At 37.8% G+C, this 25,733-nt stretch overlaps 2 protein-coding genes across 5 annotated transcripts; both read right to left on the reverse strand.

Moving 5' to 3' along the window:
- Positions 1 to 166: 166 nt before the first annotated feature.
- LOC111804003 (protein CELLULOSE SYNTHASE INTERACTIVE 1) lies at positions 167 to 11,328 on the reverse strand. 4 transcript variants are annotated; one of them, XM_023688643.1, is made up of 9 exons: positions 11,088 to 11,328; positions 10,368 to 10,499; positions 9,752 to 9,825; positions 9,078 to 9,297; positions 4,852 to 7,686; positions 2,110 to 4,654; positions 1,461 to 1,915; positions 770 to 886; positions 167 to 668 (listed from the first exon to the last, which is right to left on the reverse strand). In XM_023688643.1, exons 3-9 carry the CDS (start codon positions 9,814 to 9,816, stop codon positions 531 to 533), a joined length of 6,375 nt encoding a protein of 2,124 aa, XP_023544411.1. In that variant the 5' UTR covers positions 9,817 to 9,825; positions 10,368 to 10,499; positions 11,088 to 11,328; the 3' UTR covers positions 167 to 530. The 4 variants fall into 4 exon arrangements, with proteins under 4 accessions (XP_023544411.1, XP_023544410.1, XP_023544412.1 ...); XM_023688642.1 differs by having other exon boundaries at positions 10,342 to 10,499; XM_023688644.1 differs by lacking the exon at positions 11,088 to 11,328 and adding an exon at positions 11,018 to 11,080 and having other exon boundaries at positions 10,342 to 10,499.
- A 1,746-nt stretch (positions 11,329 to 13,074) lies between these two features.
- On the reverse strand, positions 13,075 to 20,238 carry LOC111803642. The gene is made up of 12 exons (XM_023688150.1): positions 19,993 to 20,238; positions 19,630 to 19,693; positions 18,414 to 19,133; positions 17,016 to 17,153; positions 16,769 to 16,921; positions 16,588 to 16,665; positions 16,356 to 16,448; positions 16,156 to 16,275; positions 15,386 to 15,463; positions 14,123 to 14,302; positions 13,790 to 13,891; positions 13,075 to 13,709 (listed from the first exon to the last, which is right to left on the reverse strand). Exons 1-12 carry the CDS (start codon positions 20,001 to 20,003, stop codon positions 13,476 to 13,478), a joined length of 1,971 nt encoding a protein of 656 aa, XP_023543918.1. The 5' UTR covers positions 20,004 to 20,238; the 3' UTR covers positions 13,075 to 13,475.
- Between the last annotated feature and the right edge of the window lie 5,495 nt (positions 20,239 to 25,733).

Raw genomic sequence — 25,733 nt, forward strand, 5'->3', positions numbered from 1 at the left:
GGATCGTCGTCTTCAGTCAAAATAATGTCAACTTTTGGTAGGTATGAAATCTACGGGCCATGTATAAAGTATTGATTCAATTTCTAGATATATCCTCTAAATAGTAACACAAATCAAGTTGAAACCATTTCCAAAAAGAATAATTACTCATTCGAGAAGATCCCAATAGTTCAAAACACAATGTTCAGAACATATTTATCAGAGTTCCTATGCATACATTTTTATAATAAATCTCTCACAAACTGAAAGTTACATAATTACATCATACATTACTTTTCATCAAAATTGACAAGCATTTGAAATCAATGAAATACAGACGAGCAAATTTTCTGTCCATTTTTTCAACCCAAGTGAAAGGAAATTCCAGAGAGATTTTTTTTTGACAAATTTCTATTTATAAAGTAAAAGAAAAATCTGGAGAGTATACTATATACACTATCGTGATAAATACCCAAAATTGAAAATAAATTGGAAAAAAAAAAAATCATGCCGCAGGGGAAGGGCTGGTCTACTACTTATGCAATTGTTGCTTACTTGTTAGACCACTGAAATTCTATTTCCAAATTTCGAGGACCACTTTTGCTTTCAGGCAACAGGGTGTACTCGCCGGCCACCGCTCCCAACATTACAACTTTGTCGATTTGAATCGTTACTTTTCCGAAGGAACTCTGTTTTATTACACAAAGAGAAAACTAGTTGTAGAACCTTCATACAGAAGAAAAAAAAAAAAAAAAAAAACAAAGAAAAAAAAAATAATAATGAAACTTACCTTCCCCATTTTGCTCTTGTTCTTGCAAGAAATATGAAGCTTTTGGCCTTTTGGTGGACTCTCGAAGGACCATGCAAAACTCTCATCCCACTCTGGATTGGGACCAGTTGATACAATCTGACCAAGTTTTAAAGGGAGGTTACAGTTTAGAAATCTGAGAAAATTTGGGAAAATGATGAAAGAGAGAAAGAAGAGATGACAATATTGGTTATAATGGAACGAAATTAGAAGGTGACACAACAGTTATAATGAAGCAAAGTCTATATTGACAATAAGCTAGTGTGGAAGGTTTTTATCCTAAATCTGTAACATAAGAACAGCGTGGTTAGTGAAGTGCAGAGACAACTTTTAAGGAACACTCTTAGCACCACAAATTTTCTCCTGAAACCGTTTTGCTGGCAAAATTTTAGAAGTAAGACATTGGGGCATTTCCTCGATGAAATGTACAAAAACAAAAATTGTTCATATGTGGTAGTATATATGATAAATTTGGGATAGGATACTGCACATGCAACAAGAGAAAGAAACCACATTGTTCCAGCATACGTGAGATTCTAACAGATTAAAGTTCCCAATAATTAGTGGAGCATAGCAATTATCATTAGCTATATAAATTTCCCTTCCATGGAATATTTATAAGAAAGGTGCAAAAACAATGAACGAAAGGAATATACAGAAATGAGTATATTACCTTCGTTTGCCTGGGTGGAGTATTGCCAAGGGTGAGCTTGCAAAATACGCTAGGATTTCCTACTGACTGCTTCATATTGTTGCCACGTTTGATTATTACTAATAATGTTCCAGGCAAACACTGTAACAAAAACTCGGCCTTCTCCTGGAAACGAGGAGGGCCTGACTGAATTAAATACTGAAGCAAAGGGATGGCATCTGCAGCAGCAACAGACTGAGCTCTTGAAACCTCAGCCGGACAAGCTGACCAGGCTTGCCTTAAAAGAAATAGGGCATCTAACGCAGCTTCTTGAGTTGCTTCAGTACCAGTCTTTAGGGATGTTACTAGATGAGGAATGCTTAGTGTAGCAGGCTCAGTAGCTCTCAATCGTGGGAAGTTGCTAAAAAGAGAATTTAGGGCTTTCAGGTATTCCTCATTCACAGTTCCGGTGGCCCACAAGTCCTTTTCAATAGCAGCTGCAAAACCAAATTGTTACAACAATATATCTTCCGGGGCAGGCAAGAAAAGTTTCTTATGCAAGCGTTTACGAAATTGTTCTAAAAGCTGATGATTAATTCTAGAGTGCAATATCATAACATAAAAAAGGGAAATCCAAAACTATAAATGTCATTATGCATGTACGAGCATGTGGGGGGTTGAGGGAAATTACCAGTGATGGCCCTAACTGTTTCACTGGATGCGTATTCCTGGATGGTATGATTTGAGAAGAGGAGTTTTACAAACATTGCAGCCTGAACAGATGTTTCCGGATCACTGGACCCAATTAGGTCCAATACCACCTGAACACCACCAGCCTCTGCTACTGCTCTTTTGTTTGATCGACTGTACATAACAAGATTTTGCAAAGCACATATTGCTACCACTTTCATTTCTTCTGTTGGTTGGTCTTCAAGTACATTGACCAGAGCACGGCAGGCTGAAACAGCATCTGTGCTTCTAGCAAGACCTTCATTCTGGAACAAATCACCAAGTGCCAAAGTTGCCAGCAACCTTGGCTGTTGAGCTTGAGTTTGAGGATCCAGGAGATACTGGGATAGTGGTACAATTGCAGATTTTGTAACCTTGGTTTCTCTGATCTTCACGTTATTAAGCAGTATTTCCAGTAGTCTAGCTGCAGTTTCCTCGCATTGATGGCTTCTCAGAAGTTCCAACAGTGCCTCAATTGCACCACTTTCTGCCATTGCTTCAGCACTCGTTGCATCATCACTTTCAAGCACAAGCAGAGCATTCAGTGCACCAACCACCGTGCTTTCTAATCCAGAACGAAGCAACCTGACCAACACCGCAACTGGCACTTCCAGATAAAACTCTGAACTGAACTGTAGAATACTGGCTAAAACAGTGGCAGCAGATTCCCACAGTGAATGAGGAAGTGAAGGATCAGCTTGCAGAATGACTTTGGATAACTCACTGACACCACCTTCTTTTGCTATTTCATTTGGCCACGTTAGTGCAATACTAACAAGAGCCTTGACAGCTCTCTGCTGCAATATTTGAATACCAGAACCAAGTACTCGTATTAGAGGACCAATTACTTGCTGCGTAACTGAATTCTTTTGCAAATGTTCTTCCATAAGTAGGTGTGATAGAAGCTCGGCTGCCAATTGTTGCACGGCTGGAGCTGGGGAGTCGAGTAAAGGAATAAGGGGATCAATAGCTTGGTGAGAGGTCAATGTATAGTCAGCACGACATTGAGGATGCTCTAAGATATTAACCAGAACCTGCAGTGCACTATGCTGTCCATCAGGTCCAAATTCTTGTCTTGTCAACAATAGGAAAAGGGGTTCAACCACTTTCGCAGCAGATGGTCCCTTAGCAATGCTAGCATTATTAGTCAGTATACGAAGCAGTTCCGCAAAGGCTGAACATAGAAAATCGGGCGCTTCAAGGAGGATATCTAAAATGCTTTCAATTACTCCAGCTTTTACCATTTCCATCTTACAAGCAGGTCTATCTTTACCTAACTTTACAAGTGCTCTAGACACTGCTTCGTGAAGCATGTAATTTCTTCCATAGAGGAGCCCTACAAGAGGGATAACCGCTCCATGTGCAGCAACTAGTTCTGCTAGTTGTTCATCATCAACAAGTTTATCCAAAGCACGGACAACTGATAGCTGAGCAGGACTAAACTCAGTCACAAGAAGCGAAACCAAAGGCTCAACACATCTTGCGGCAGCCACTGTAGATCTGATTCTTGTATTTCCAAAAAGTACACAGCACAACTCAGCAGCATCTCCCTTCAAGTCCATTGTACAATTTGTTGATAGAATTCTGCAAAGGACATCGATTGCATTCATTTCAACATCTGCAACTGCAAGGGCTCTTGATGGGTTTTCACTTAATAAACGGACTAAAGCAGCAATGGCAGCATGTTGCTCCCTCTCCAAGCCAGTACTGAGAATCTCAACTAAGGGCTGCACAGCTTGTCTGGAAGTTTCAGCATTTCTAATATGATCAGCAGAAAAGAGGCTCTCCAATGCTTTAGCAGCACTATACCTCGCACCCCTTCCACCCAAACGCAGAACTGCTACAAGCTGACTGACAGCACCAAATGCAGATTCATGCCTACGTATCTCAGAACTACTGAATAGAATTCCTAACAAATCAGTAGCAGCTTCTTCAGTTGCATCTTGTGGTCCAAGTGAGAGATATTTGGTCAATGCTTCCAAAGCCCCTGATTCTACCATTACAATCTTATTTGACGGGCAGTCTTTTGCTAGCTGGGTCAAAATTCCAAGGGCTAGAAAAGGTGCTCCTGGACGATCAGGAATTGGTTTGAGCAAATCAACAAGAGCTGGAATTGCTTTCCGAGAAGTAGCACCAGTCCTTATGTCATCTACCCGAAACAACCTCTCTAAAGCAACTTGCTCAGGATAGCGAACCAGCATGAATTCCTCTGACAATTCAAGAAGATCAAATATATCAGCATCTGCACAGCCAAGTAAGGATATTAATCCCCCTGCTGCACCAGAGTTTGCAACTGACAGCAGGGTACCCCTGCTACCATTACAAACTAGACTTGCTATGGCCTGGGCTGCAAAATATCTATTTGCTGGCTCCTCTGATTTCAGTAAATTTGCAATCACTGGTATAGATTTCATGGTTGCATGTGCTCGTATTATATCCCTGTCTTGAAATAGAATTGCAAGCAGTAGAGAAGATATCCATATGCTGCTGTCTTCTTTAAAGTCCATCTGTATAAAAATTGAATAAGCAAAAGAATTAACTGCAATATTAGAATGAAACCACAGGGAGTAAACTACCAAACAAAGAACCATGAATTATGGGAGAAAAAAAAACTACAGATATTATCAATTTCAGTAATATAAAAAACTATCACAAGTTTAAATTCCATTGAGTTGCAACAAGAAAAGCAGTAAGAAGTTGATACCTGAGCGTACTGTGAATAATAATTGGATATTCCATCCGTGAGAACTTCAACTGCTCCAGTCTCCATGATCACAGTCTTACTTCTTCCATCGTGACAGGCAAGAAGACTGAGTAGCCATATTGCCAGGCTGACTCCATAAATAACAGCAGTAGCTTTGTTGGATTCTGTATCATCGGTATTTTCTTTGGCAAGTCTATATATGCTAATAAATTCCGTATCAGTATCACTCTGATTACCCAGAGCAGAAGACTGTGAAGAGCTTAATATTGCAACAAGAGACTGAATGAGTAGACTACATGAATTTGATGCTTGAAGATCTTCCAACAGCCTGTGGTGATTAACTTTAGCTGCACATACGAGAAGGGCAGTCCCTCCAATCTTGACCTTTATGTTTGTGGAATTGATCACCCTCCTAGAAACAGAAGCAATACATCCAGATGCAGTAACTACTTCTTCTCCTATAACACCAGGCTGATTCCGGCAAAGTCGAGCTAATACCTCAATAGCCTTGTCCTGTAGTATAGGAGTTGCATCAGTAATGGATGCAACAATTGGAGAAATGCTTTGGGGGAATTCAGCCAAAACCGCCCATGCAGGCTTCATATGCCCGCCAACCCCTTCAGACCTAGATAAAATAGCAAGTGCATCTAATGCTTCTGATGTGGAAACAGTCCTGGTGTCTGCAGATCCGAGAAATGAAACCAACGCGAGGACAGTTCCTGCACTATTCACACAGTCAGTGATGCTATGGTCAATTCTGTGAGAACGAAGCAGGCGAGCAATTCCTGCTGCTGCAAGTGTCTTTCCAGACATTGTGCCTTCACGCAAAACCCTAGTAGCAGGAAAAATAATTTCTTCAGTAACAGCCTTCTCTGAAACTTCACTGTCGAGTAGAAGATTTGCCAGGGCACATGTTGACAGTTCTGCAACTTCCAGAACTGCAGACTTTGCAAGCACAACTAAGGCAGACAATACATCTCTAGCAGCAGCAGCCACTTCTTTGTTCTCCTTGATTGAGAGAAATATTGCAGCAAGGCAGCGGGATGCCTCTACTAGAATATTGTCAGATTCAACTTTAAGTAGCTTTATGACTGATAAGAGAGTCTTAATAGCAATGCTACTTTCACGCAAGTCTTTCCGGATTTCAAAAATTCCAGCTAGAGCTGATGCAGATTTGGCTTGTGTCTCTTCTCTATTAGAACTCAAAATTTTAATCATCGTCTCAATCGCATCATTCGCAGCAGTACCTTCACGCACTATATCATTAAGGGGGACCACAGAAAGCATACTTCTAAGAGCATCCAAAACATAGACTTTAGATTCTGGTAAATCACTGGTCAATAATGCAGTAAGCTGACTGATAGTTGCTGTATCAGATTTATGAATCAAATGATTCAAAGTCTTTGCTGCAATTTCTTTCCCATTAGAGCTTCCATTCTTAAGCAACCACAGCAATGCAGGAACAGCATCAGCGCTTTCAACACATGCACGTATGTCTTCGCTGTGATTGCATAAGTTTCTAAGAATTGTTGCAGAATCTTCTTTTGCCTTCGCAGAACCAGATTCTAGAATTTGAACTAGGGGAGGTATGCCACCAGCAGCAGTTATAGCCCACTTACTCTCATCATTTTCGTTTGATAAAAGACAAAGCAATGCAACTGCACATTCCTGTTGCTGCTCCGATGAGAGTCCAAGAAGTGAAATCAACAGCTGAACCCCCTCACGGCCTTGAAGGGCACGCCATAGACTACCTTCATTATTGCAAAGGGTAAGAAGGGCTCTTACAAGCTCTTCCTGAACTTCATTGGTTGCCATTGTTATCAAACCAACTAGTAAACGTTTTGCATCAGAATTTGTAAGTTTGACAGCAAGTATGCCATTCCCGTACAAACTAGCTAATGCTTCTATGGTCCGTTCCTGCACAAGAAAGGTTACACGAGATTTGAACTGCTTTACTAAAGTCTGTTCAACAATTATAGGATCTGATGCTCTGGTGAATTCTTCTTTGCTATCATATATCATAAGAGCTGATGCTAAAGCCCCTAATGTGTCGGCAGTTTGAGTAGCTGATGTGCATGCCTCAAGGCTTTGTCCAAGGCTCGAGATGACATAAGACAAACCCCCTGAAATATTTGCTAAAGCACACATAGCATTTTCCTGCAATGCCTGAGCATACTCACCCTGCATGAACTCTTTCGAGGGAGCTATTGTTGCATTTATCAAGGCAGGAATGCCATTTGAACTTGCTACCTCACGGCGTGCATCTTTGCACTGAGCAGAAAGAGATTTAAGAGCACCTGCTGCTTCTGCTCTAACAGAAGCTTCATTACCAGGTCCTATTAATTTGAGGAGCTTTTTTGTAGCCTCTGCAGCCAAAACCTTGGAACAATAGGATGCATCTTCCATCATCACATGTGCCAGGAGAAAGCACACATTTGCCTGTGTATTTGGCTCCCCTGCTGCCAATAAATTCACTAGTATGTCTACACCTCCAGCATCAATAGTTGCAGACCAAAATCCCTCAGTGCTGCTTGAGAGGTTCCTTAAAGCTCCAGTCAGTAAGCTAACAACATTTCCAGATTTGAGCCCGTTGTGTAGCAGCTCCCAGAGTACCGGAACAACTCCCTCAGTAGAAAATATTTTGGATCCAACGTGATCTCTAGCACCACCTTGGGAAACAGCATAAATGGTCTTTGCAGCAGCAACTTGACCCTCCGAAGAGCTTGATTTGAGGAGACCAAGCAATGGGGGGATGCATCCTCCAAGTAGAACTTTTACCCTTAATTCATTTTCCTTGCACAAGGAACCTAAAACAGTAGCAGCTTGTATTTTCACCCCGAGGGATCCTGAACGGAGAAGAGTNCGCTTTCAACACATGCACGTATGTCTTCGCTGTGATTGCATAAGTTTCTAAGAATTGTTGCAGAATCTTCTTTTGCCTTCGCAGAACCAGATTCTAGAATTTGAACTAGGGGAGGTATGCCACCAGCAGCAGTTATAGCCCACTTACTCTCATCATTTTCGTTTGATAAAAGACAAAGCAATGCAACTGCACATTCCTGTTGCTGCTCCGATGAGAGTCCAAGAAGTGAAATCAACAGCTGAACCCCCTCACGGCCTTGAAGGGCACGCCATAGACTACCTTCATTATTGCAAAGGGTAAGAAGGGCTCTTACAAGCTCTTCCTGAACTTCATTGGTTGCCATTGTTATCAAACCAACTAGTAAACGTTTTGCATCAGAATTTGTAAGTTTGACAGCAAGTATGCCATTCCCGTACAAACTAGCTAATGCTTCTATGGTCCGTTCCTGCACAAGAAAGGTTACACGAGATTTGAACTGCTTTACTAAAGTCTGTTCAACAATTATAGGATCTGATGCTCTGGTGAATTCTTCTTTGCTATCATATATCATAAGAGCTGATGCTAAAGCCCCTAATGTGTCGGCAGTTTGAGTAGCTGATGTGCATGCCTCAAGGCTTTGTCCAAGGCTCGAGATGACATAAGACAAACCCCCTGAAATATTTGCTAAAGCACACATAGCATTTTCCTGCAATGCCTGAGCATACTCACCCTGCATGAACTCTTTCGAGGGAGCTATTGTTGCATTTATCAAGGCAGGAATGCCATTTGAACTTGCTACCTCACGGCGTGCATCTTTGCACTGAGCAGAAAGAGATTTAAGAGCACCTGCTGCTTCTGCTCTAACAGAAGCTTCATTACCAGGTCCTATTAATTTGAGGAGCTTTTTTGTAGCCTCTGCAGCCAAAACCTTGGAACAATAGGATGCATCTTCCATCATCACATGTGCCAGGAGAAAGCACACATTTGCCTGTGTATTTGGCTCCCCTGCTGCCAATAAATTCACTAGTATGTCTACACCTCCAGCATCAATAGTTGCAGACCAAAATCCCTCAGTGCTGCTTGAGAGGTTCCTTAAAGCTCCAGTCAGTAAGCTAACAACATTTCCAGATTTGAGCCCGTTGTGTAGCAGCTCCCAGAGTACCGGAACAACTCCCTCAGTAGAAAATATTTTGGATCCAACGTGATCTCTAGCACCACCTTGGGAAACAGCATAAATGGTCTTTGCAGCAGCAACTTGACCCTCCGAAGAGCTTGATTTGAGGAGACCAAGCAATGGGGGGATGCATCCTCCAAGTAGAACTTTTACCCTTAATTCATTTTCCTTGCACAAGGAACCTAAAACAGTAGCAGCTTGTATTTTCACCCCGAGGGATCCTGAACGGAGAAGAGTAACTAGTACTGGAACTGCTTGAGAGTGAGATCCAACAGCACTGAATGCACTCTCACGTGTATCAATAAGTTCCAGCAATTGCTTCAAAGAAAATTCTTTCTCCTGCACAGAGGAGGAACTCTGCCGCAGCTGCTCAATGCATTGAGCAACACTTGCCAGTGTTCCATCTGGATCTTCCATGCTATTGCGATCTCTGCAAGATATATGATCAAAGTATGTCATCTGGGTATATTGTTCAGGGATACACAATTGAACAATAACACTAGTATTTCACTACTTGGATTGACTTCGACACAATACAAGACTAAATTATATGCTACAATCATTTACTGTGGGATTTATTCATCATGTGCTGTCCATATATAACCTATATCCACAAATTCAATGAAAAGGTGGACAAAAAAATGGTGAAACTTCTAGAATAAATGATGCGTGCAGTTGCCGTGTATAAATAAACTCATATTGGTTATCAAAAGAAAAATTAGTATTCCAAAAATCCCATTCAATTGCAAAAGGAACAAGAATGATACATACAAGGACAGCCAATAAATAAAAATATATTGGTTATCCTCAGAATATGCATCTTAAAAACGTACCATGAACATTTTTTTAAAATGAAATAAATAAGCATTAAACTCTGATTTTACCTGGAGCCCATCTTCATAAAAGAATGTGGAGTTGGAGGCTCTGAATCGTGAATTTTTCCATCCATATTTTTTTCCTACAACAATTGAACATAGAAATGATTACTAAATAATGTAAGATGTCCCACAAAAGCGAGAGGTAAACTACTTATAAGCAAATATAGAACTTTCTCCAGCAGCTCATTGCATTCCCCCCAATATATCAACAGGGGTAAATATGAAACCACTGTATCAAATTAAAGAAGAGATCCCCGAAAAGACTGCATTGACTAAGGGTAGCTTTGAAATTCAATAAACCAGTAGAGCTATCCGTTGCCTCTTCAACCTCATACAACATTAAGCTCAGATAACCAATTAACTAAATAAGCATAATCGTGGGTCAAGAAACCAAACTTCTTGATATGCACCAGTATCACACATGCTCACATTTAAAACAATGAAATAACCATTTTCATAGGGACTCCATGCAAGAATTGGTAAAGGAAAATTTATTTTACGAATCTAACTTCAGTTCACACCAGTAAAATTGAGTTACATAATTGACTTGAAGAGAGAGAATCTTGACAACATTTAAAATGAAGGCCACAAACTACCAGATCATTAGTAGGATGACTACTACCGTTGCTGGCAGCTAGTCTCCAAGTTAGTGTTGCCGCCAGTTTTCCTTCCGTTTAAGATAAATGAAAATGAAACAGAATGTCCGAATTCTTCAGATCTATGAAAGAAAGACGATTAATAGCATAGCAGCCTCCTGCAAAACAATCATGAAAAATCCAGATCAGTTACCACGATTAAAATATCGTGAATCCAAACATTTGATTACACTTGAACCGTTTCCATACAACTAACAAACAGATAGCAAAGCCCAACAGCGATGCTTGAAGTAGCGGTTGTAAGACTAATCGAACCAATTAACGGTATGCAAGATTAATGTGCAATTGTTTTCACATCACGCCCCGACATATATAAACAGTCTATACTCCACCGGCCACGCGACTCCGCGGGTAACCGAATTACATTAACAATTAAAGACAGAAATGGAATCAAATCCAAGCAACTTAAGCCCACAGGATATAGATTTACATAAACGCCGACCAATTCAAATTAAAATGAAGCAGATCCAGCAGCAAAGAATCAAAGTCCAACTGATTTACAAATCAGTCAAACGAGTGTGTAATGCACAACAAACATGAACCAAATTATAATAACAGTCGCCAAATAATCCAGAAAAATCCTCAAATCAGAGCAGAATTTCACTGAATTTTTTACATCGTGGCCAATACAACCAGCTCAAATCCATTTCACGCAGCATAAAGAAAACGAGAGAGAAAGGACCAACCTAAGAAGAGAATGCAATGGAGAAGCTCTTTGATACATCCACCAGTTTTCTTACAAGAGAAGCGAGCATAAAGAGAGAGTGAGAGAGCTTAGCCTCAGATTTTTGTTTTATTTTTTTCCTTTTTCTCTCTTTCTGCTCTCACTCTCTCTCTCTCTCTCTCTCCTCTTTCTCTCTCTTCTTCTTTCCGCTAAAAATGAGATTTACGTCTTCGATCGAATACACATAAATTGCAATGGAACCAAGCAGGAGACAGCGATGAAGCTTTATGACCTTTTTCCCACACCCACACTCTCCTTAATACACCACCGACAAGCTTAGCCGCCGGCTTCCCAGCTCGGCTCGGCTCACCTTCGCCCTTTTAAAAGAAATTAATTATTATTATTTTACTAATTAAGTTGGAACAGAAAAAAAATATAATAATAATAATAATTTAAAAAAAAAAAAAACAAAAAAAACAAGAGCTTGGATTGAAAAGAGACCCATCTCTCAGGAATAATATATTTAATGATATAAAAAGACAGGTATTGAGGACAGTGAGAAAACACCTAATAAAGCTAAAATACATAATATAAAATTTGTGTAATAATCCCTATCGTCCAACTGAAATTGCACAGGCCCCAACCAAAATGCATTACTCATGCCAAAATTGAACCCACAAAGAGTATACAATTTCCATTTGTAATTAAAGGTTTCTATGTAAAAATAAATAAGTTGGATGTATATATGGGACAAATCAAGTTTTATTTTTACATAATTTCTAGATCTAAAAACTATACCACATTGCTTTTAATGAAATTATGAGTAAAAATTTAGGCAGTATTGGTGGATATTTGTTGGTAGTATCATCAGATTGGAATGATTGGGACTGTGTAGCAGCCGCTATGATGTTATGAACAACAATATTCTTTGGTAATTTATACTCCTATTATTTGCATTTTTTGCATTTACTATTTAGCTGAGCTGTCACCTCCCATGTTCCTTCTGTTCTTTTGCTACTCCCTACCCATGCCCATGCCCATGTTCCATCATCTTTATCTCTCTATGTATGCATACAGATACACTTTATGTAGTGGTTGATTTGGCATCAATTGTGATTAGGACGCTAAGGGTTCGATCAAAACTGTAATTTGAAGTCATCTCAAATATAGTTTAATGTATTACAAATGTCGATGATTTGATTTTGTACCCTCGTAATGATTAGTTGAAATTGGTTGTTTGGGTATTATTGAATCCAAAGTTTATCCCCCAATGATTAATTGGTCATCTTCTATTGGTTCAAATATGGATCAACTGTCACCAAAAGGGGACCGGTTTTAGTTGGTGTGGATAAAAATTTTGAAGTGTTTTTAAAGCAATATCAAATTTTAATAAATCAAAACTTCAACTTTACTTTACCCAAATCCCATCGTTTCCTTCTTCCCATGTTGAATGGTTAGATAAGAGATCATCTACATCAATATATATATATATATACATATTACTGATTAGATAATAAAAATTATGATAAATCTACCAACGCAACTTAAATATCTGACCATGGATCTATAAAGTGGAATCTATTAGGCATACCCATCGATTTCATAGTGTACTGCAAACTCACTCCAAACAGTTTCTAAAAACAATTTTCTTATACTCTTAACAAACTCTAATGTTTATTAAACTGAGTTTCCTAGACTAGATCCTCCATTTAAACACACAAACTAGACTTTGATGCCAAACTCATGTCCCAACCGACCCCTCAAATAGGCCCTATATTGAGAATATTTTCCTCCATTTTCTCAATGGTCCGACGAGAATCAACTATTTCTTGGACAACTTTTTAATGGAGGATCTCAAACATGGATATCCTTTGAGAATAACTAATCGTAATCGCAAGAACCGAAAGCAAAATACTACCACCAAGGTCCCTCCCCAACCCCCCTGCTGTCAGATCTGGGATAACCACGAATCATGCTTATAACCAAACACATTAAGAAAAAGCAAAGCCTTTCGAAACTAAGCAGTAAAAGAGCTTCTCACTGAAAACAAGAACCAGGGATTTGCAATTAACCCACTTCGACAGAAGGTTGCAAATATGAGTTTGGCCTTCTCAAAAGTGCCCGAATGGCTGCAGTTGCTTCTCCTGGCGCTGCAGCCAAAGTAACAAAAGTTCTTAATTTCTTTTTTATTAAGGTCAATACAGAAAGGATGGTGCTATCCAGAAATTGTGCATTCCCGTTACTTGAAAACTCATGTTCTTTTTTCCCTGGGTAACTCCAGAATGTCAGATGGCCGATAATAGAACCTTCAACGAAGAGATTCGACATGCAGCTAACAAATATATAGTACCAAAAAAGCACAACCAGTGCCTGCATACCAGCGACAGGGATGGCAAATTACTTTGAGGTCTTAAGTAAGGCTGATTGATGAGGCATATAGTTGAAGCAAGGTAAGGGCTTGCTCCGTGATGGCTCGATTTCTTGCTTGCCTTACCCAATCATGAACTATCTCTTCTGCTTTTGTGTCTTTAACACCTTCTTCCAGAGAATGTGCTGCTTCGGCCAAGTTTCCTTCAGCCAAGTAGGACTCCACTCGGTTGATGATAGATTCAATCCCAGTACCAGATTGATCGACCTCCCTCACCTGAAGGAGGTCAAGGAAATTTCAGAAACTACAGCAACAGAGGAGAGTAAATGGGATATTTAAAGTTCTTTCGAATGTACCTTAATCCAGGATGCTACATAAGCTAAAGAATGCGCCAAAATGCCACCGCCACCAGGTGGGATCAAGCTCAAGTGCCGTAATGGTGCTTTTAGCGCATCAAACTGCATGCAGGGTGATGGATTAGCCAGATACTTTCGCATAAAAGATGAACTCGACTTTATTATCAAATAGAAAATACTGTAAATAACAAGTAAACACAATTGAACAATATTCCACAAACTGTGGAATCAATAAAATAACAGGATTACAATGGTTCGAATCAATATCCTTTTTATTTTTGAGAGAGAGAAGTATGCTAAAATTTATCTTCAAACCAGGAAACATTAGTGTACCTTTTGTGTTATTTGTAACAAAGTATCTGAGCCATGATTCAATATTTCTTTAGGAATGGATGAAAGGACCAGCTCTAAGTTCGAATCTTTGTCGATGCCTTGAAGATCAACACGTAAAGCCTCTATTTCAGCCTGGATTGGTAAACCTCTTGAAAGAGCATCTTCAAGTGCCAGTGCCCCCTATAAGATGGATAACTTATAGTTGATTAAACATTTCAGGACAAATTAGGTAGGCTGTGCACAAGTAAAATATAAAAAATGAATTACAACCATTAAAGTTCCCGAGACATCTTGCACTTGAGCATAATGCTCGTTTATGGATTTATATTTAAATATACATATATAAGAGAACTTTCTTAACAAATGAAACACAAGAAAGGATTTAGAAATCCTCAGAAAATACCAAGTTTATTATAAATACTTTAGTCTGAAAGGAACGGGGATTTATTTATCAAAAGATACCGAGTCAAGGGAAGATTTAGAGAGTTTCCTCTCTCTCCCAAGTACAATTCTCTCACAAGATGATTAGGCAAAAACGTACCTCTCCAGCTCCTTACTTTCTTACATTATATATTTCCCCATTCAAAGCTCATTCTCACTATATTCTCATGGTCACATCCCTAACTAACTAATAACAAATTATTCCTCACACACCTACACTTCACACATGCTTAATGGGGGTCTATCATAGTCAGCACAAATAACCAAAAGTGGATAATTACAGAAATCTCAACATAGGAATCTCCAATTTAAAGCTTATAGCCTAGCACATTCACCCTTGAAGCCACAAAATGAGATAAAATGAAATTGTTGAAGCGAGAAAACTACCGCAAACAATTTTACAGAATCAAAACCTACCTTCATTTTTAGATCAAACTCAAATCTTATTATGTCCTCGTACCCCCCCTCTTTTTATATTTCTGAAAACATACTGTTTTAAAATTTTCTAGAAGACATACATACATGTACGTTGTTGCAGAGAGATCTATTATCACCGTGCATGTTTGTACATCTATATGCTAAGTGAATACCATTGAAGGTGATCACTGTTACATCAGATTTGCATCATTTGCATGCGAAGATGTAAACTGATAAACATTGGGATTAAACCAGGTGTAGAAACTTCCAGTTTAAAAACGGCAGCTTCTTTACTTACTAGTAAAGTAGCGAAACAAAATTTCTCCATAAGTAAGTTAGACTTCAGTTTCTTCTGCTACTAGTAGGAAATGTAAACACCATCAATAAGTAGGAGTACGACTTTACCAATGCAAGCTTCTGAGCAGAGTGACTATGACGAGCTTCTTCAGACCTTGCATAGAATGCCATGCACAGGGCGTTTATCTGCAAAAAGAAGTGGTAAGCAAAGTCTTGGGGGTAGATTTTGCCTGGATTCAGGCCAATAGAGTTCATAAAATAAAAAATGGAAAACAAAGTGATGACCATAAACTGCACCAATAACAGCATGACCAAAGACGTGGAGAAATGTTGGAACATTCACATCGTTAAAATAAAAGAAAGATGAAGAGTGTGACTAGTCTAGTTCTCGTCTTTAATCAGAATGACATTCAAACAATATTTCAATAGTGAATATATGCATAAACATATATATGGACCAAAAAAAAGCAATAAGGCATTAGGCCGAAGCTCTTGGAGCAAGTATCTTCTTACATATATGGTAATAGATTTATTTCCAAAGTTGACCTTACTTTTAGGGCCAGGCCTCTTCTTACACTTGAGACTGGAAAAGCTGAGAAAAGACGACGTTACACTAATATACAGCTGACAAGTGTCTTCATTATTGTGCAAAATGAATCAAGCAATTTCCATAAAAATCACTATGCGCATCTTTCATCTTTCGAAGTAAAACGTCCCCCTCAACGATGAGATCGTACATGTTGAACTGTTTTTCTTAATGTTATGAATGTTATCTTTCAAAGGAGGTAAGTTAGATCCTATAATATCCATAACTTCCACTACTCGGATAGGCATGGTGTTTTGAGCTCAGATAAATCAATTTGTGCAAGATTACTTACATGAAGATTTGCTTCGGCTATCTTTTCTATTTGAGCAGCCTTCTCACTCGCAATTGCCGCAGCTAACTCTGCTTTTGCAATATCTTGAAGTTTCCTCAACTTCAATTCTTCCTCATTTTCCTGCAATGAAATTATTGTCAAAACGTCTAGGTAAAGGATCAGAAACTTGAGCTTGTTTGTTGTCTAAGAAACACTCCCACCTTCTGTTCAAGTTCCTTCTGAAATTTTTCTTCCAATTTCTCTTGAAGTGACTTCAGAGCAGCAGCTGCTTTTGTTCTCTCTCTTTTTAACTCCTGAGAATGATGAAAATCCCAAGAAGCCACTAATGAGAATGAGAGGAATACAATAACAGTGTGTCTATGTAACTTCTCTGTGGACTTGATATATCTACAGGAGTGTTCACGTGTGTAGTTAATAAATTGGGAATTCAACCTTGTCCAATATAGCAGCCTCTTCTGCATGCATAAGTTCCCTAGCCCGAGCATCCCTCAATTCTTTTTCCATCTTCTCCTGTATAGAATAAAAACATACATCACAGTTAATAGATGTAGATAGTCGCATTCCATAACAATAACAAACATTGAAAAATGTACGATAAACAGTAATCTATTACCTTCAACGCCCTCATTTCATCAGAAAAAACACGGTAATCCAGCTCAGCTTGCCTCTTTTCAGCAGCATGAATAGCTTGTAAGAAATCAATTACCAATTTCCCATCCTTGGATATGTAGCCATCATTTAACTCCTCAATTTCAGCAATTAAAGCCTGGCATCTCGGAACCAAAAATTTAGATCATTACTGAGATTATTGAATTCCAGCAGAATGAACATACACTGAAAAGAAGGAAAAAGTAAACGACCTCTGTTTCTTTGTAAAACTTGTTACTTTCATCTTTGCCATCACCACCCAAGGAAGTCATGCCAGCCTCGTCCTTCAACTGGTATGCCTCAAGAAGAGAACACGGCTGCTCTATAGCTTCACCTGTAGCATTCAACTCCTGAATAGAACACCAGCAAAAAAAAAAAAAAAAAAATCACTTTAAATTACACATCTTTCACTAGAAATGAATATATTTAAGAAACAAAATGGTCAGACAAGATATCCTATGAATTTAGAATGTTTAACACAAAGGAATCAATCATCCTCATCAACCTTCATTTCTGGTCCAAATACATCGAGGCATGGGCTGCTCGCTACCAGGTATTCTTTCTAACTTGCCTCCTGTAAAAAACGTTTGTACAGTAATCCTTTGTATGACATTGGAGTGGTTGAATACTAAGACGGAATTGGCCAAATGGATTCGGCTGCTATATGATGTGGCAAATCCATCCCATGCAATATTTTCAACTTGTATGTTTCTTATTAATCCAAAAGGATCAAAGACATATATTCTATTTTCCCTCTTTCTGCAAAATCCTCATCATACTTTAGAAGAGCTTTGAATCACAAGAGACAACGACTTGATTTTGTTTCTATCTTGCTAACACAGGTTTCATTTTCACCCATGTATCAGAGATAAAGGGGTTTGACGTTAAATGTCAAAGTGTCTTTCTCTTGTAAGCTGTTCTCTGGAAGGTTAAACTTCTGAAGAAAACTAATTTTTTTGCATGCTCAATGCCTGGTGGTTTATAGGAGGATTAACGCTATACATTTCATTCAAAGGTGCTCTTCTTTTACCATTTACGTACATTCTATAATGGGGGATGAAGAGGATCATCATATTTTTTGGATTTTCCCTTTTTCCGTAAGGATTTGGTTTAGGATATGCAATTGTTTGGTATTATTTTGGCCCTATCTCATAATTTTCATTCTATGATTGAAGAAGTTTTAGTCGATCCTTCAATTTGGGATAGAGAAATAGACTATTGTCGCGCGCAGTTTCTTAATCATCTTAAGATATATTTGGTAGAGAGAAAATTAAGGGTATTTAAGACTGGGAAAGATCCTAGAATAAAGTGTGGTCAGACTCAAAATTAAGTACCTCCTTATGGATTTCTGGTTGTAACATTTTTAGTGATTTTCCTCTCATTTCAATTACCAAGAATTACACCAATTTTTTCTAATTGTTTTCCTTCTCATGGCCCTATCAAGGTGTGGCCTTTTATCTATATGGCATCTGTTTACTCCCTTCCCTGCCTCTTAGTACAAGTTAATTACTATTAAAAAGAATTTGTGTTGTGCACGTGCATTTTATAACTTTAACCTTCAAAGCTACCATTATATCAACAATTTATCAGGACAGATACATTTCAGTTACCTTCAGTTTGGCTTCTGCACTTGTATCTTCTTGTGGTGGTATTCTGACATCAATTTGTTCAGGTGCTGCATCGATCTTGCTAGACATTGGTGTGGCTTGAACTTCCTCATGAGGCTGATCCCTAGTACTAGATTCCGTGCTTTGCATGTCCAAATTTACATCTGTGAATGTTTTAGATTCTAGATTCTTGTCCTCTACTTCACTGATGCTTTGTCTGAATTCTGGCAAGTTTTCCTCCTCGGTATTTTCATGTGGCATTGTCCTGGAACTGTCTTGAAACTGACTACCATCTTGCTCTTCGCCTGAAGCTTCAAGATGAGGAAGGTGGGCATCTGTCTTGACCGTCTGCTCAGTGGACTCCACAATGGGATTTAAGCTCTCAGTTTCTTCTGTAACACTATTCAATGTTTTGGTTTCTTCTCTACTGGATGAATCCGATTTCTGCACCACCAAAGGTTGGACATTGTCTGAATCACTTTTCTGAACAACTGTCTTAGTTGGCTCTACAGATTGATTCTGCTCTTTACCACCCGTTAGTTGGTCTAGATAGCCAGTTTGATAAGCTGCAAAAACAGCAGCACCAACAACAACACTGCCAAAGACAACTTTTGGGAAGGAATTTCCAGACTTAGGTGGCCCATTTGTAAGTTGTGGTTTTGGATTTTGAGATGAAAATTCCCTTCTTGTAGAAATACACGGGGATGTATGCCAACATTGCACCTGCAACAAAAACCTGTCAAAGAATCAGAAAACATTTGTAACAGTAAACCATTAAACTAAGAACAAAATCAGGACTATATAGCTAGCATTCTTTAACACTAAAGTAATCATAACAGCAGATGAAAGTATCGTATAAATAGCAAGTTCGTGTGTATTAAATGAGAAGGCTTCATGTAGTAAGTTAATAAAGACCAACAACTGCATCGCAAGCACGCTGCATGCAATTGAAAAACCATATGCATATTTTACCATAGACTAGTTTTGCAAGATGTCGTAGTACCAAGAAAGAATTGCATAAATAGCAACTTTGTGTGTGAAAAGATCTCCACGATGTAAGCTTCCGCTCAAATGTATCCACAAGAACATAGACGAATGCTTATAAGTCGAATACACACTTTTCCAAATATCTGTTTGTAAATTATCATAGCGCCTGTATTGTACTAAACGAATTCTGATCGCAAAAATGAATTTAGGGAATACGCGAAATTCTACTTGCCTGGGGTGAAATCTTCCTCGGAGTCCTTCCAACAGATTGACGAGATGATAATTCCAGAATTGACCTGCAGAAAGTGATGCGATAGAACTGTCATCTATAAGCATCAGCCACTGTAACTGAAACCGAGGAAATCCAAGTTCAGACCACATGGCCATTGAAAGTAATTATTCTTTATCAACACATCATATTTATGAGAATGCCAATTAACCCTCGGGATATTAAGGAATAACAAACTGCCAATTTTCAACCAATCAAGAAAACGCTGCACTTGAAGGACAACCGAAATTAATAATTAACAAAGAACATTAACATCATACGCAAACTAAAACGGAATTGATACGTAGTTCAGGAGCATTCCCGTACCTCCGCCACATAGCTTATAGGTATTCAGTGAAAACAGCGAGCAACGAAGATGTTTGAGCGAATAACCAAGTAAGCGATTAAATGTAACTTGGAGAATCGGAGGTAGAAAGTCCGGCCTGGTAGGAGCGTTGAGTTGCGGGTTCAAAGAATCAAATATCGCTTGGCCGGAGAGAGATCGCCGGAAACGACAGGAAAATCCGATGGCACCGGGATTTTACCGCCTTGTTAGATGTGTCCGTAGGTCCGCGTCGCAGCAAGGAATTCTTCTCCGAGTTGTAATAGCTTCTGCTAGGCCCATTCCTAGGCGTGAGCCTTGAGCCCAATATATTTGGGTTTAATATTCGCACTTGAAGGTAGGCCCATTCCTAGGCGTGGGCCTTGAGCCCAATATATTTGGGTTGATGAACTGGGCTGAGTTTGGTGGGTTTGCTCTCTACAACTTGGTGGTCTTATGTTTTAGATTTGGATTGCAAATTCGATGCATCCAAAACGATTCTTTAGGAATGGTTATGATTCCAGTGTTAATTGATGTTATGTTATGGGCAAAAGATACCCTCCCTAGCGTTAAAAGGCTCACAAGACATCACTTGACATGCCCGATCTAGGTTAAAAACTCGATAAATTGAACCATATGGTGAGATTAGCCACCTTGGGCTAGAGATCACGACACAAATGAATTTTATGCACCAACTCTAATTATTACAAGGTTCTTCATAAAGGGTGGGGCCTATTTCATACTCGAGCTCACGAAAAAACCCCACATGCCTCGATATGAAAGTGTGGTTGGCAAAGCCTCAATAGATCACCCAACTCGTAATCCTGTTACTAGTTAAATTTCGACACGGCCGAAAGTCAAATAATTATAATAATAAAAGAAAATGTTAATATTTATAGTCATGTATCCAAACATCTTTTATACGTTAAAGTTAGTGTTAAAAGCGTCCAAGTTGACCAGACACGTTCAACTGGTGAGGTGGTAGGGACCATGTCACGTGAAAGAGACAAACAGACATCCCAATTTGAACGAGTAGGGAACCATCCATGTCGCGTCACATAAAGGCAAGCCATTATTTTTCTATATAATTTCTTTCCTCTTTTCTTTTCTTTTTTTTCTTTTTAATTGTTAAGTGAAGAGCTGTTTGGGATAAAATCCCTCAAAAGTGATATCTTATTAATTTCACTATCATCTCCAAAATCACAACTATTACAATATTTGTAAATAAATAAATAATTTCCACTACCATTTTTAATTACAAAAAATAAATAATCGTCCCTGTATTATTCTTTATCCTAAAAACTTACTTTTTAGGGTATCTTATTAGATAAGATCTTTTTCGTGGATTACTTCTTCTCTCACGAACTGTACACACGTGTATATATCACTAGCATTCTTTTCCTTTTCATCCGTTTCAATAGCGCGAGAATGTGTTAGCTGGGTATGTTAACAAGCTTATCTAGTAAGTCTAGTACACGTACATAAACCATGTATAGAAATGTATTATGCATCTAACCACGATCGAAATGAAAATAAAGTCTAAAAACAGTAATGAATTCATGTCAAGATATATGTTGTATGTGATTGTATTTTCAACTTAATAGTGAGATAACTTACTGAGTACTTTTAAATACTTCATTTACCTAACACTTTTTATTTTTATTTTTCATAAGTAAATGCAAAGATCCTCTTGACAATTTACGTCGCACTGGTTCGTGAGTTCCATTAATTTTCAAGCTTTACGTTGTCACGCTGTATAACAATTCAAATCTACCATCAACAGATATTATCTATTATGACTCGTTATGTAGGTGCGTAAGAGAACGAAGAGAAGCCACCATCTCGTTAACCGACATTTTTTTTACATCTCTTTCGTAGACAAAATATGAATGAAATGAATTTTTTTTTTTAAAAAAAAAAAAAAAAAAAAAAAAAAAAATCCCGTAAAAGGAGGAAAAAATGGACCTCCCTGGCCCAGCCCAATTAAAGAGGATTCCTTTTTTCCTTGGGAGGGAGGGTGCGTCTTGTTTGTGAGCTATAGCAAGTAAAGAAGAAATTTCCATTTGGTTGCATCCACTTTCTTGCAGCATGGACAAGGCAACCATGGGTGTTTGCCTAATAAGCTACAATTTATCCAAAACATAATTTTTCCATGTTTGTTGGTCTTATCAGAAGCCATGACTATGTTGTTTTGTTTTGTTTGGTTTGGTTTGGTTTGGTTTGGGACACCATCTAAACTGACAACTAGATTTATCAGAGTATTTACATCTTTACCCTCCTCCCCTTACTTTTCATTGCTGAAACAAATTAATTAATAATGTTCAGAAATTTTCAGAATCATTTTGATTTCTTGTATGGAAGAAGGGCAAAAAGAAGCCATAATTTCTACTTCATTACTCTTTCATTTCTGGCCACATACACACCACCAAACCAAGATCCAAGATTTACACAACCCTATAAGTCGGGGTGGACAAAGAAAGGAAAGCTAAAAATCGCATAAAATTCCTTTATTTTTCAGGAATTAGAGTTCGCGGAAACCGCGAATATGGTACCGGGATGGACTTTCTTACAGGCGTTTCCGGCGATGCCGCCGCCGTGGTGATGGGCGGATTTTGGAGGTTTGACGGTGTCTTCTAACCTGCCAGCTCTCTCCTGCTCCATCCTCTTCAGTTTCTCCTCTGTTTTCTTCCTCATTACGTAAACCCTAGCGCAGGCAGCTCCCATGGAGGACATGGTTTTAACAGGGGAAATCGAATGAATCAGAATGAGTGTCCACAATTCTATGGGCTCTCTCTTTTTCTTTGCTTAATTGGTGGGTTTCAAAACCCGTCCCGTATTTATAGTGGGAAACTTGTTCGGTTGAGGCCTACGCGTTTCCTTGCCCCCTAGCTTAGGGGTCAGATAACCCCCCAATCCGTGTACCTCATTTGGATTGGACCAAAATAAAACTGTATATTTCTAAAATACCATATTTAGTTTATAATTGGATATATATATATATTTATTTATTTATTTATTTATATGTCGTATTCGCGAAAGACTAAATTAAAACTAAGTTCAAACTATATAAATCTAATTCAATGTTAGACATATATTTGACTTTTCAATATCGGTTGTTTTTTTATATTTAAAAATAAATAAATAAAATTTTACAATTTAACCCAATTTAAAAGATAGATGAAATTCATTAATTCGAGTATAATATCATCGATTAAGTATAGTAGGTTTTAATTATATTATGTAATTTTAAAAAATTGATCATAATGACGAAATCAAGTAATAATAGATTAAAAAAATAGGAAAGAATAAAGAAAAGAAGAAATGTAGAGTAGAATAATCAATTATTAGATGCATAATGATGGAATTTTTTAATTTCAACGCGGAGAAAACGGTTGAGAGACAGACAACTAACCACCGTTTACCGTTTACCAGATGGTTTTAGAAGTACACAGATAGACGGAGAAAAACGGTGGGAAAACCCCAAGCTCTTGGGACACTTAAAAAAAAAAGTGAAAAAATATAATTAAAAAGAAAAAAAAAGGTTTCCATTTGGTGCGGCCACTCACAGAATGCTGATTATGAGATCGCCACGTCAGCAAAAAATATATTATAATAGAGGGCGAGGCAAAGCTGTGGTGACGTGTCAGTTGGTAAGTGGCGGGTACTTAAAAAGTGAAGCCTATGTGTTTTTTAATAAGGAAATTAGATCCGGGGGAGATAAGACTCGGTGGTCACAATCTGAATCGTGGAACGTGAAGATACCCTTTTTAAAAATAAAAAATAAAAAAAAGATCTTGAAATTATTTGATTTGTCATTATTACATTTGCACTTAAATAAAAAAAAAAGGTGGAAGTCCCACTCAAATTGTGGCGAGGGGTTTAATAATTGATGTCCGGATCTTGTTAATTTATATGAAATTAGATATGGTTTCATTTTATTAATGTACTGATTGATATTTGAAACAATATAATCAAAGGGACGTACGCCAGTGTTACGGAGTACGGAATTTGCATTAAGCTAAGACAGATCGGGAATGAGATTGGGTTGTCTGCCTTTTTCTTCCTTTTGCTCTTACTGTTTGTCGCCGCCTTTGATTTTCTATTCAACAATATATGGTAAAGATTAGGTTAGGTTTAAACCCATTTTCTCTACCCCCTCTTCCGCCCAAACCCTCCAATGAATGTACTCCACGTGGCGTTTGAATGGTCAAATTTTCAAACGCTGTCGTCTGACGGAAATGGTAATTTCGGTTAGATGGGCCGACGTGTTGTTGTGGACCATCGAATGAGTCCGATGGATCCTGTCTCAGTCCATTTTGTCGGCCCACAATACCAATAATAAATAAAATAAACTAATAATTTCAATTGTTTTAGAACAGCTGTCGAGAATAAAATCAGGATGTTTATTTCACACCCATGGCGTAATAATTATTAAATACAAAAATTAATATCATATTAGACCTTGTTGGAGGATGGAATTTCCACGTCTGCTAATTTAGGAAATGATGAATCTATAAACAAATAATACTCTCTCCACTAGTCTAAGGCATTTTCGAAAGCTCAAAGCAAAACCATAAGAGCTTATTGTAAAGAGTCGTGTTCATCTAACATGGTATCAGAGTCATGTCCTAAACTTAGTCGTGCCAATAGATTGGTAAATCCTCAAATGTCGAACAAAGGTCTCCAAAAGAAAAGGAGTCGAGCCTCCTCACTTTGTTCGAGAGGAGGTACATCGGCTAGTTTAGGGAATGATTATGAATTTATAAACAAAGAATACTCGCGTAACAATTATTTTTATTAATATGAGTGTCTCTTTTTTAAAAGATTTTTAAGTAGTCTAGTTAATAAAAACATAGTAGCCTCCGACACCAAAAGTCATATTTTTATTTTTATTTTTATTTTTTATTCCATCTATTTTTTGGTGAAAAAATGACAAGTCATTACATTTAATTTTATTTAATGAAAGCTCTAAAAGTTAGGGCTGACTTGCTTACATGAACAAAATAAAAATAAAAAAAGTAAAAAATATTATTAAATGATATAAATGGAATCTTGTTAGTAGTTTTTGGAAGAAATCATGATTTGAATGTCCATATTCCGGGAATGACAGACTGCANCATATTTTTATTTTTATTTTTATTTTTTATTCCATCTATTTTTTGGTGAAAAAATGACAAGTCATTACATTTAATTTTATTTAATGAAAGCTCTAAAAGTTAGGGCTGACTTGCTTACATGAACAAAATAAAAATAAAAAAAGTAAAAAATATTATTAAATGATATAAATGGAATCTTGTTAGTAGTTTTTGGAAGAAATCATGANTTTTTTTTTTTTTTTTTTTTTTTTTTTTTTTTTTTTTTTTTTTTTTTTTTTAATATTGTGGACAGAAATTTTCGTATGTTTTAGTCCGGATATAATAACTTACTATAATAAATCAAATATTAATATTTTAAATCATGACAAATTCTATGTATGCGATGTATCTAAACACTGCAATGAGCGTTACACGTATATGTGTATGTCTTGTTGTCCTATATATGTCTTAATCAAGATTTCAAATGTGTCTGGAGCCGATTGGAGTGTGCTGGTTAACTATATTAATAAAAGTTAATTAAAACTTAGAGAAAATTGAATTCTAATAGGGGCTAGAAATTAAGTGGAACACGTGCGCCATTTGGTCAAAGGTCAATTTGAGAGGCAGGTGAGGAGGCTTGAGCCCTATGAACCTAAACTAGTTGACTTTAT

Source organism: Cucurbita pepo, chromosome LG10, assembly GCF_002806865.2.
Source record: "Cucurbita pepo subsp. pepo cultivar mu-cu-16 chromosome LG10, ASM280686v2, whole genome shotgun sequence".
Taxonomy (NCBI): domain Eukaryota; kingdom Viridiplantae; phylum Streptophyta; class Magnoliopsida; order Cucurbitales; family Cucurbitaceae; genus Cucurbita; species Cucurbita pepo.

Bases quoted from the DNA above. Each gene is read 5' to 3' on its own strand.
- LOC111804003 (XM_023688643.1), bottom strand. From the start codon at position 9,816: ATGGATGGAAAAATTCACGATTCAGAGCCTCCAACTCCACATTCTTTT. The intron at 9,298-9,751 runs GTAAAATCAGAG...TATATCTTGCAG, and splicing joins TTTATGAAGATGGGCTCCAG to AGATCGCAATAGCATGGAAG. The intron at 7,687-9,077 runs GTGAAAATACAA...GGATCCCTCGGG, and splicing joins TCCGTTCAGGATCCCTCGGG to GTGAAAATACAAGCTGCTAC.
- LOC111803642 (XM_023688150.1), bottom strand. The intron at 19,134-19,629 runs GCAAGTAGAATT...TTTTTGTTGCAG, and splicing joins CGAGGAAGATTTCACCCCAG to GTGCAATGTTGGCATACATC. The intron at 16,922-17,015 runs GTCGTTTACTTT...CCGAGATGCCAG, and splicing joins AGTTTTACAAAGAAACAGAG to GCTTTAATTGCTGAAATTGA.